Source organism: Myripristis murdjan, chromosome 3, assembly GCF_902150065.1.
Source record: "Myripristis murdjan chromosome 3, fMyrMur1.1, whole genome shotgun sequence".
NCBI classification, from domain to species: Eukaryota; Metazoa; Chordata; class Actinopteri; order Holocentriformes; family Holocentridae; genus Myripristis; species Myripristis murdjan.
Window position 1 is genome coordinate 45,534,043 of NC_043982.1, and position 11,863 is coordinate 45,545,905.

The 11,863-nt window shown below is 44.3% G+C and overlaps 1 protein-coding gene across 1 annotated transcript; it reads left to right on the forward strand.

Annotated features, from left to right (window-relative positions):
- Nucleotides 1-309: 309 nt before the first annotated feature.
- Nucleotides 310-10,492, forward strand: LOC115380322 (COUP transcription factor 2-like). Its single transcript, XM_030081452.1, has 3 exons — nt 310-1,364; nt 2,886-3,413; nt 10,016-10,492. The coding sequence occupies exons 1-3, from the start codon at nt 875-877 to the stop codon at nt 10,288-10,290; spliced, it is 1,293 nt and encodes a 430-aa protein (XP_029937312.1). The 5' UTR covers nt 310-874; the 3' UTR covers nt 10,291-10,492.
- The last annotated feature ends 1,371 nt before the right edge of the window (nt 10,493-11,863 follow it).

Below are 11,863 nucleotides of genomic sequence, written 5' to 3' on the forward strand. Positions count from 1 at the left end.
GAGGGGGAGAGAGAGAGGGAGAGAGAGAGACGAACGCAGGGCTGTGTGAGTGTGAGTGTGTGTGCGCGCGCACAGGCAGGCTGAGGAACCCTCCCCAAACGCGGCTGAGTCCTCGCTAAGCTCCGCCCCGCTGATCCCAGACCAGCACTAACCACGCCCCCAGCGCGGAGACGTCATCCGAGTCACGGCCGTGACGTCCAGACGCACCGTTCTCCTCCTCCTCCGTCCTGGAGCGAGGCATGGTCGTCATCACCCCCCCACCCCCCCTCCCTCCCCCTGTTCTTTTTAATGTAACTTCTAACTGATCGGGAGAGCAGGGAGCGTCTGGAGAGCCTGGTCAGGCGGCTCCGTCTCTGATGAAGGATCCGCTCGCTCGGTGTGCGCGCTATTAAAGCTGGACACACACACACACACATACACACACACACACACACACACACAGGATAAGGTTGTGTTTTTGGGATAACGCGGCTCCCCCTCCCTGTGGATTCTGGCTGACTGTCCTCTCTTCCCCTCTGTGGATTTTACAGCTCCGGCTCCTTCTGAATGAAGCGTCTTTATTCCGGGATGTGCGCCGCGCCGAGCCGCTCTCTGCACGGGTGACTCCTCGTCCTCCACTCGCAAAGCTGCGCGTTCTACTAAATGAAACTGCGCTCATCCCGCTGGCGCCCTGCAGCTTCTTATGCCGTCGCCTGTAATTTAATTTCGTCCGACAATGCTGCAGTTCTCTTAACTGCATTTTTCCAATTTACGCCGACAAAGCGTGGGCGTTAATTATCTCTTAAAAAAAAAAAAAAAGAAAGAAAAAAAGAAAGAAAGAAAAGAAAACCAAAAACAGGAAAGTTGGGTGCGTAAAGTTTTGGAGACGGTAGATATGGCGATGGTGGCGTGGAGGAACACCGAGGAGGATGTCGGGGGCACCCAGGGGACCCTGTCCTCCCCGGTGTCCCAGGTCGGAGCTCTGGCTCTGCCCGGGGAGCTGACGGGACACCTGAACCCGGCTCCCTCTCTGGAAATACCCCCAGCGGCAGCGACAGCGCCCCAGGGCGCACCGCCGGCACCCAACCCATCGAACAACGGCACCAACAGCACCAACACGTCCTCCTCGTCCTCTTCCTCTTCCTCCATGGACAAGCAGCAGAGCCAGCAGATCGAGTGCATCGTGTGCGGGGACAAATCCAGCGGGAAGCACTACGGACAGTTCACATGTGAGGGATGTAAGAGCTTCTTCAAGCGCAGCGTCAGGCGGAACCTGACCTACAGCTGCAGGGCCAACAGGAACTGTCCCATAGACCAACACCACCGCAACCAGTGCCAGTACTGCCGCCTCAAGAAATGCCTCAAAGTCGGCATGAGGAGGGAAGGTACGCTGCCCTCCGAGCAGCCGAGTCACATCCTGGACGCTGCTCTTTCCCTGGATGCCTCTTTTTCTTTTTTCTTTTTTTTTCTTTTTTTATTATTATTTGTATGCACCATGATATTCTAGGGACTGTTTTTTCTTGCGCGCTAAATCTACACACATCTGTCCAGTAAATTTAAAAATTTTTTGTGGATGCCAGATTTGTGCAGGCTGTGATATTGTGGGAGACTATTTTATGGATACTAGCGTTTTAATAATAGCCTAGATTTATACCGACTAGTCTGTGATATTATAGATCTCGAGCATCTTCCAGCATGTGGTTATTGGTTCTATTATTTTTATTATCATTTTAATACTATTGTTATTCTTCTTATTATTATAAAGTCGTTCACTGTCCGTTGTAGTGCCCGGGCTCCACTGCCCGTCTCGCGTGGACAGCATGGCGGCTGTGCGGCTCGAACAGCGTCAAGCGTCTTTCAGCGTTTTTGTGATTTCTGTTCGCACAAATCCAGCGGCACATGATTCAGGAGCCAATCGGACCGAATTTCGGCGTTTATTCGTTTAAAATAAGTCCTCCAGGTGCAGGAGGGCGGTGTGTGTACGTGTGTGTGTGTGTGTGTGTGTGTGTGTTTTGTGTCCATGTGTATGCGTGTGTGTGTGTGTTCATTATGCATGATGCAGGCCTCGAGTGCGCGCCTCCACCATAACAAAGCGGCCACAACAGGTGTACCGTGACTTAATTTTGTGTTTAAAAAAAATAGTTTATGAAATGGCCGTCCAGATTTTTAAATAAATGAATAAATAACACACATTTCACCACAAATAAATACATAAATAAGTACATACATAAATAATTAAATAAATAATTATATAAATAGAATTTGAAAAAGAGTAAGAAAAAAGTAGAGCAGAGCCTCTGAGATTTTTCGCTGGAAAAGTGAGCCGCTGGAGGAAAACGCGTCTTTTCTCGGAGCTCTAAAAAGCCGCTGTCACAAACGCAGCGTTCCAGCAGATTCAAGACAATTAAAAGTCTTAAATGTAGATAAATAAACTCAAACTTGAAGTTAGATATATGAATCAATAAATTAAAACAATGTAAGGCTTTTTTCCAGGACCTACACAAATAAAAATATTAAAATATTAATTATTTTTTAATTATTTTTTTTTTAATTTCAGCTTTCCAGAGGCTTCCCGCATGACTCTTAATACGGCGCCAAATGCACCCCGTTGTGCTTAAAGTTACTTTTTTATATTGTAGGTCCTAGAGAGCTTTTTGTGAATAGAATGCATGTGTGTTTATTTGTGTGTGTGTGTGTGTGTGTGTTACCAGGTGAAGCAGCAGTTTACTCACAGGGCCCACTGCCAGCTTCCAAAACTCTCCTCCCATCATCCCTTGCAGCTCTGCATGCATTAACAGGGGCGTAGAAAATAAATCAGCAGCTCTGGGCTTCTTGTGATGCTTCTGCTGTATTTTGGACGTTTCTCTCATTTTGGGGGTTTAACAAAAGTGTTTGTGCCGTTTCAGCCGTGCAGCGAGGCCGGGTGGTTCCGGCGCAGTCCTACCACGGCCAGTTCGCCCTGACCAACGGAGACCCTCTGCAGTGCCACTCCTACCTGTCCGGGTACATCTCCCTCCTCCTGCGGGCCGAGCCCTACCCGACCTCCAGGTTCGGCTCGCAGTGCCTCCAGAACAACAACCTCATGGGCATCGAGAACATCTGCGAGCTGGCGGCCCGGATGCTGTTCAGCGCGGTGGAGTGGGCCCGCAACATTCCCTTCTTCCCGGACCTGCAGGTGCCGGACCAGGTGGCCCTGCTGCGCCTCACCTGGAGCGAACTGTTCGTCCTGAACGCCGCGCAGTGCTCCATGCCCGTCCACGTCGCCCCGCTGCTGGCCGCCGCGGGCCTCCACGCCTCGCCCATGTCCGCCGACAGAGTGGTGGCCTTCATGGATCACATCCGGGTCTTCCAGGAGCAGGTGGAGAAGCTGAAGGTCCTGCATGTGGACTCTGCAGAGTACAGCTGCATCAAGGCCATCGTCCTCTTCACCTCAGGTACACTCAGCTTCTTTTTTTTAGGCAGGCTGACATGTCAGGGATGGAGCGGGTCAAACTGTGACCTCCAGCCAAAAAATAAAAAATAATCATAATAACAATAAAAAAAACCAAAAAAAAAAACCACCAGAATGATCCAAAATCATTCTGGAAAAACATTTATTCGATTTCTGAACGCAGAGAATTGAGCCGAACGCCGAACAGATAGAGTCGAACAGCCGCCGACATGCGCAAAAATAAATTACATCTTCGGAAAAAACATGAATTATTCCAAACATTTCGCTTTACAGATACACAGCTGCCTGTACGCGAAAGCAGCGATTCAGTGGTGAATTTAAAAATATGCATTTATGTATATACACATACATCTCTGAGCTCTGACCTCCAGTCAAACAAACGTCAGTATGGTAGAAAATGAATTGTATTTTCACATAAACATAAACATTCTTTTGTATACATACATATATATATATATATATATATATATATACACACACACACACATATATATATATATACACACACACACACACATATATATATATATATATATATATATATATATATACACACACATATATATATATATATAGTGGTTTTCATCATAACAGTCACCAATAGAAACAAAATAAGTTATATTTTCAGAGAAGAATTAATTTGTATAATTTCCCCTTTAAAAACATGTCTTCATACCATGAAGACATGTTCGCTGTGACGCCGTCGAGGTGCTGACTGTCATCCTGCAAATAAAAAGGCTGCTAAATGAGGTGAAGTGATTTCATCCTGCAGCAGAAAATCCTAAAATACTACTGCTGCTGCTGCTGCTGCTGCTGGTGTGTGTGTGTGTATGTGTGTGTGTGTGAGTGTGTGAGAGTGTGTGAGTGAGTGTGTGTGTGTGTGTGTGTGTGTGTGGGAAGGAAGGACTGGCTGCAGGCCTCTGGAAAAGATTCAGGACCAAATGTTTCATCTTGGACAGTATTTGATTTTTTTTTTTTTAATATTTTATCACCGCATTTCTTTTCTTTTTTCTTTTCTTTTTTTTTTTTTTTAGTTTAAGCAGCAAATTCCAAATATGATTTTATTTTAAGATCCAAATTCTAAATTAATTCATATTTACTTATCTAGAAGAAGCTTTTAAATAATACTACCAACATAATTAATAATACTAAATACATAATTACTCAAGTAAAATTATTAACTAACTAATTGGTTTATTTATTTATTTAATTTGTATTTGTTTTTTTTCCATGTCCAGCAGCCTACTGGTTTGGCGTTTTAATAAAACACTGGAAATTGTCACAGTAGAATGTGAATGGAAACAAAAATGAAAAAGGAAGCACACACTCCTCTGTCCAGTCTGACCAGTTCAGCTCAGCAGCTCTGCCATAACTTCCACCTTTTAACAGAGTTTCTAATGTTCAGTTTGTGTTGACGTTGTGCAGAATGTGTCACTTTAATTCTGTGTTTATTACTGAGGTTGTAGTTTGCAGAGGTCTGCTACTGGACTGCATTACACTGAGAGGGGTTTCTAGTTTTTTGTCCCTCCGTATTTATATACATGAGGGGGGACAGAATAGTGGAAACAGCTGTCAGTAAAGTGCAGCACTAACTATGAGCTCAATGCCAAACATAGAAGTGAATGAACACCTCTGTTACCGTGACAACAAGACAAGCTGAGCATTACAGGCAGCAGGAGAGGAAACTTTATACCACAACAGCTGGATTAGATTAGATTATACAGGTGGAGCTGATAAAGTGGACACTGAGTGTATTTCCATTTTTTAATTCATTTCTTTAATTGCCCTAAAAAAAAATAATAAATCCATGTAAAAATCACACGAGCTACATTTTATTTTCTTCTGCTCTGAGGGCTTCCAGGCTGGTCTCCCTCCTAAATGGCCTCTCATCTCCTTCTTACATAACAGCCTCTCTGACCGTCATTACTGAAACAAAATGAAACTGTGCAGCAGCAGCAGCAGCAGCAGCAGCAGCAGCAGCAGCAGTGATTGCTAAATGCACGCCGGCTATTCCAGGGCCTCAGACTGTCAATCAGAATAATGTTTTCTGGCTGGACGGTGCAGAATCAAAGGGACGAGAAGCAGAGGAATAAAAAATAAAAAAGGTCTCCTATGTAGGTCTATTTTAGTCACCATGAGCAGATCTGAACACGTGTCTGTAAACTGGGACAGAGTGACCGTTCTTTCACCCCTGCCATCCAGTCTGCAGCGTTACAATGGGGAAAAGGAGGGGAGACGCACCGCTCTCATCCTTCGAGGAGATCCACGCCCGTCGTTAGCGCCACCACGTTATTTCCCAACGTCCCTGCACCTCCTGCTTTTTGCTGCGATTCTGACGCACGGGGCAGCGCCGCCGCCATCTTTTTAAAAAATTCCTCGACGGGGAAAAGATGGCAAGGAGCGGCTTCCCCATGTCGACCTGCTCGCTGCAGGGCAGGTTGGATGTCATGAACTATTCAGCGCCATGTGGGTTTCCTCCGTCTCAGTGTGCTTTCCACCTGAGCAGCTCCTTTTACACTTCATTTCACTGAATTCACCGATTTATCGACTCGTTTTTATGGCGACACGTTTCCCTTTCCTGCACGCCGATGTCAGCCATGCTGGACTCTATTTATCGACATTATCGGTGTTTAGTATGATGTGTGTGTGTGTGTGTGTGTGTGTGTGTGTGAACTGTGTAGTTTCCATCAGAGCACTGACACGACAGGACACAAACGGCCGCATGTTGGATCAGCGCAGCCGCAGAGAGGCGGCCATGACAGTTTCCTCCAGGCCTTCATCAGACATGCAGGGACGTTTGAAAACCCACGGCAGCGCACTTCACAATCACAGCTGACGCAGTCATGTGTCACCACAGTGACTTTTAAGAGAAAGGCTCTTAATCCTAATTTGAAAATCTGAGGTTTTTTTTTTTTTTTTTTTTTTTGCCTTGTGATGATGACGGTTCACTCTTCCTCTCGTCGTTCTGACACGTCCCACCGTGAAAAACTCAAACTCAGCGCCACGCCAGGGAACGCGAGCCGGCACCGAAACGACTCGCCGATCAGCCGGAAATTAATCTGTTGGAATTCTGAAAGGACAATAATAATCTCAGTCGTTTGTTCAGTAAAAACGTCCATCATCGCCTGAGCTTCACTGAGATGCTAAAACTGTGCTCCTTTTCTCTGCTCGTATCTTCATCACTTTAATGTTTCTGGGGTTTTTTTGGCTGCTGGTCAGACTGAGGAAGACGTTTGAAGACGTCACTTTAGACTCTGATCACTTCCCATCAGGCTCTGGCTTTATTTTCCCCATTTTAAGACCAAATTATTTGCTTAAGCCTTATAAGGTATTCGGGTCTGTGGGACCCGTTTTCACAAACAACAATCAGATGTATTGTTTATATTACTTGCAATTGGGATGAAGTAAAAATCTGCTGAGTATTTTAACAAAAAAAGGTTTGATTATGTTGAATTAAAAGCCCCAATTTGCAATGGGTCCACCAGATCCAGCAGGACTCCCTGTGTAACAAAACAACGAATACCATGTAAGGGTTAATCGAAAAACAAAAAGAAAGGAAGAGAGTAATCTAACAGATTAACGTGCAGTTAGCTGCAGTCATATTTTCACATCCAGCCCACGTCGCTGGTCAGACCGAGGAAGACGTGAGGACGTCACTCTGCCCTCTCATCGCTTCCCATCAGGCTCTGGCTTCGGTCACGAGGTCTGGATGTCAAACGATTAGTCGAATGTCTGAAAACATAATCGACAGTGAGAACGGCTGTTGGCTGCAGCATTGAGCTCAGGTGTGACCCACCTGGTGAGGCCTGCACTGCAAAAAGTCAAAATCTTACCAAGATTATTTGTCTTATTTCAAGTAAAAATGTCTTATTTCTTGTCAAAATATCTCATTACACTTAAAATAAGACATGATCACCTCAGAAATTGCTTGTAATTTCAATTTTCACTTGTTTCAAGTGAAAATTAGCTTGAAACAAGAAACAAATTTTGCCAATGGAACAAGCAAATTTTTACTTGTGACACAAGTGAACAAGTAAAAATTTGCTTGTTCCATTGGCAAAATTTGTTTCTTGTTTCAAGCTAATTTTCACTTGTTTCAAGTAGATTTTCACTTGAAACAAGTGAAAATTGTCTAAAGACAAGCAATTTCTGAGCTGATCATGTCTTATTTTAAGTGTAATGAGATATTTTGTCTAGAAATAAGACATTTTTACTTGAAATAAGACAAATAATCTTGGTAAGATTTTGACTTTTTGCAGTGTGGAGCCGAGGCACGTCAGAGACCGGACGTGAGGCAGCGAAATCAGGACGAGAGAGGCGGCAGGTTCATTTCTGTAAGAACTGCCCCCTTAACATCTTCAGGCAGTGCTCTGGAATAATTAAACCAGCAGAGAAAATGTATAACAAATGAATTATTTCCATGTAGACTCTCATTTCATTATTCTCAATCAACAAACCAAAGATCTCAGTGGCTGTGAACAGAATTAGAGGAGCATTTAGACAAAATTGAGACAAACCCTGAGATTAGTCCTAAAGCAGCTGAACAAACACTGTGACACGGTGAGAGCAGCTCCTGTCCTCCAGCTGTGAGGGGACGGACGTTTTGCTGGTTTCCCCTCCTCACAGATCGACCTCACCTGTCTGGTCTGGAACTCTGGACAGGACAGGTGAGCTCACCGCTCCCCCCACAGCTCGACAGGCTCATGACAGACATGAAGACCTCAGCCGTTAAGAGACACTGTCCAACGTCCGGCCAAACACTCTCTCACACAGCGTCCGGCTGTTTGGGTCATTTAATTTTCCCACGGTCAACTTCAGTAATGTTCACTCACACCCATGTGGGAAGATAAATACAAAGTTCTAGTAAGATATTCTGATTAAATCATTAACTTAGTACCTCAGATTCCACTTTTGGCATGAGGTATTTTATTTTGAAGTTGACGAGTTTGTCAGTGTGTAACGCTGCTGGCCGGTGTAAAGCTCCAGCACAATGGCAGATGTGAGCCGCCGTGCAGCGAGCGTCACACGTTACAGAGACAGAAACACGGCGGCAGGATGAAGAGAAGATCAGCTGTGCGTCACAATAAGAGCCCGGCTACTGGCAGGCTTTTATTTTTTATTTTATCACCTGCAGCCTGAAGACGCAGAGGCACTTCCTGTAGCAGCCACTGACGCTGTGAGCTTACAGACACCACCCAAACCCTAACCCTAACCCTAACCTAACCCTAACCCTAACCTTAATTTACCCTATTCCCCTTTATAACTACATTATTTTCCTAACCCTAACCTCCTTTATATAATTTCTAACCCCTAACCTTTCATTTATCCTAACCCTAACCTTTTTTTTCCCATCTGCTCTTTTTTCCCCCCCTTTTTTTCCCCCTCCCTTCCTCTTACCCTTTTCTTAATTAACCCTAACCCTAGGACACTTTTGTCCTTGAGGGATGGGAAGAGCCGTGCACCTCTCTGCTCTAAAATGCATTGCATCTGGAAATAATATCTAAAAAAGGAAAAGAAAATGTGGACACTTGTTCTTCCCTGTTGCCCGTGCAAAGAAGCCCTACAAGGGATAATAAGTATTATTATGCACTTTACCTAACCCAAACCCAAACCCAAACCCAAAGCCAAACCCAAACGTCTGTGGCAGGAGAAAAATTGGATCAACACACTGAAAACAAAACATCCTTGGGGTTTAAATGAAAAAGACTGAAGTAATGGGAGGACAACGACCAACTGTAGCAAAAATCCTTTTTCCTCGTTTGTATGGTTTCCTACTTTTAATTCTTTTAAGCACTTATTTATCTGTGTTTTTTATCTTTTTTTAGCACTTATATCCTTTCTTATTAAGAGCACTTACTCTTTTACCTTTTTAGTACTTACCCTCCTACTTACTTGTTTTAAATTATCTATTTTATACCTTGGATTCTTTACACTTACCTCTTACTTACCTGTTTTCTACCTTTTGATACAGTGGGTCTGTGCACTCCTTCTTCTTCCCTAAAATCAAAACCTAAAAAAAAAACCCTTAGGTCCAATCTATTTCTCCTTTAAAAGCCTGATTTAGAATATGATATTTCCCTGGAAAAAAAAAAGAAAGAAAAGAAAATAGAAAAAGAAAAAAGTATCTTACCTGAAAGCTCTCTGGAGGTCTAATGCACTTAGAAATAAGAGAGAATAAAAGTATTAGTTTTACACGCCAGTGCATTTTACGAGATCCCCAAACACCTAACCCAAAGCCAAACCCAGACCAGACCAGACCAGACCAGACCAGACCAGACCAGAGCTGGCTCCAGCGTCTGGATGTGAAATGACAGGTCGGGGGTCAGTCTGAGGCAGGTTGAGGTAAAAGCTCGGTCGTGTTTAAAGCCACAGAGGCAGAGCAGAGCGACACCAAAACCAGCAGCAGCAGATCACATGAAGGAGAGCAGATGAAGTGTGTGTGCGGTGCTGATGGGTCAAACTCCTGAGTGCCTCCCCAGGACCCCTGGTGGCCCCCCAACATGCTGGTTTTGGGAGCTGGGCTTCTGACCTGTGTCTTTCTGTCTCTCTGTCTGTCTGTGTGTGTGTGTGTCTGTCTGTGTGCAGATGCGTGCGGCCTGTCGGACGCGGCCCACGTGGAGGGCCTGCAGGAGAAATCCCAGTGCGCTCTGGAGGAGTACGTGAGGAGCCAGTACCCCAACCAGCCCACGCGCTTCGGGAAGCTGCTGCTGCGGCTGCCGTCGCTCCGCACCGTCTCCTCGTCCGTCATCGAGCAGCTCTTCTTCGTCCGCCTGGTGGGAAAAACCCCCATCGAGACTCTGATCAGGGACATGCTGCTGTCGGGCAGCAGCTTCAACTGGCCCTACATGCCCATCCAGTAGAGGAGGAGGGGCCACGGGCGGTGCTACGGAGGCCAGGAGGGGTCAAACGGGGCGGAGCGGCTCGTCTCGTCCTGCGGCCGCGGCTCCAAAGCAACACAGACGCGCCGTCAGGGTGAGATGACGTCAGTCACGACCGGGCGGGAGCCGGGCGGCCCCCCCCGTTTCAACACGACTGACGCTTGTTTCCGGAAAAAATCCCTGAGAATAATGGCAGCCGTGTCGGAAGCAGGTGGAGTTATTTGTTTGAAGACAAAATGAGATTCGTAGGACTCGACGTGAGATCCGAGCAGCTCGCTGTGGCGGACGGTCTCTCCGAGTCTGTGGTTTTCTGGGGAGGGAGGGGGAAAAACCTCACAATATTTATTGGACCTTGTGTGTATATTTATCGTGCTTGTAAATTATGTTTTAGCTCCTGGTTTTCCATGTTTTCCATATTTTTGAGCCCTGGCTAGCTGAGAGAAACGCAGGGATTGTCTCGTGTCCGTTTTTTTTTTTTGTTGGTTTGTTTGTTTCTTCGTTTTGTTTCATACTTTCCAGACGAGGCACTTTGGATTAAAGGAACGTTTCGATAAGAACACTTTCTATGAAGGTCTATTGTATAATGCATTATGAGCGCATTCATAAGGCATTATAATGCATTTATAATGCGTTATACAACATGTTATAAATGTTCATAATCATGTATGACAACTTATAACAAGGTTTATAAATGATTATAAGTGGTGGATATAATGTGTTATAAGCTCATCATTCATAATGTTTTATACCTTCATGGCAAAGTGACAACAGTGTTTTATGGAAGAATCTGAAGTCCTGGGTGGTATACCATGTTATAACTACCAGTGATAAAAATAAATTAATTAATTGTATTATAGTATTATAGTATCATATAATTGCTAATAACCTTACACAATGCTGTCACTTTACTTAGAGCTCACAAAGTCATCCTATAGCACATTATTGATGTTTATTAGACATTATTCCAGAAGTGCTGACACTTTACTTTAAGCTCACAAAGTCATCCTCTAACACATTATTGATGTTTATAAGGTATTATTCCACTTCAGAATTTGAGCATTTATTATTTCTTATGATGTGTTACAGCAGTTCATATTATTTTTATAACTGGTAGTTATAACATGGTATACCACCCAGGACTTCAGATTCTTCCATAAAACACTGTTGTCACTCTGCCATGAAGGTGTAAAACATTATGAATGATGAGCTTATAACACATTATATCCACCACTTATAATCATTTATAAACCTTGTTATACGTTGTCATACACGATTATGAACATTTATGACATGTTGTATAACGCATTATAAATGCATTATAATGCCTTATGAATGCGCTCAATACAATAATAATACAACAGACCTTCATAGAAAGTGTTACCGATTTTTTTTTCTTTCCAAGTCCACAAACTCAAGTGTACAGACAGGAAGTTCCATTTTTACATTTTCATCTTTCTTCAGATAAACGATCAAAAAGGGCAAAGGTGTTTCTGAAGAGGCACGTTTGGGCTCGTTAGGCGAATAATGCGTTACTCGATACTCACGTCAGAGTAAT

Bases quoted from the DNA above. Each gene is read 5' to 3' on its own strand.
- LOC115380322 (XM_030081452.1), top strand. From the start codon at position 875: ATGGCGATGGTGGCGTGGAGGAACACCGAGGAGGATGTCGGGGGCACC. The intron at 1,365-2,885 runs GTACGCTGCCCT...GTGCCGTTTCAG, and splicing joins AGTCGGCATGAGGAGGGAAG to CCGTGCAGCGAGGCCGGGTG. The intron at 3,414-10,015 runs GTACACTCAGCT...GTCTGTGTGCAG, and splicing joins CATCGTCCTCTTCACCTCAG to ATGCGTGCGGCCTGTCGGAC.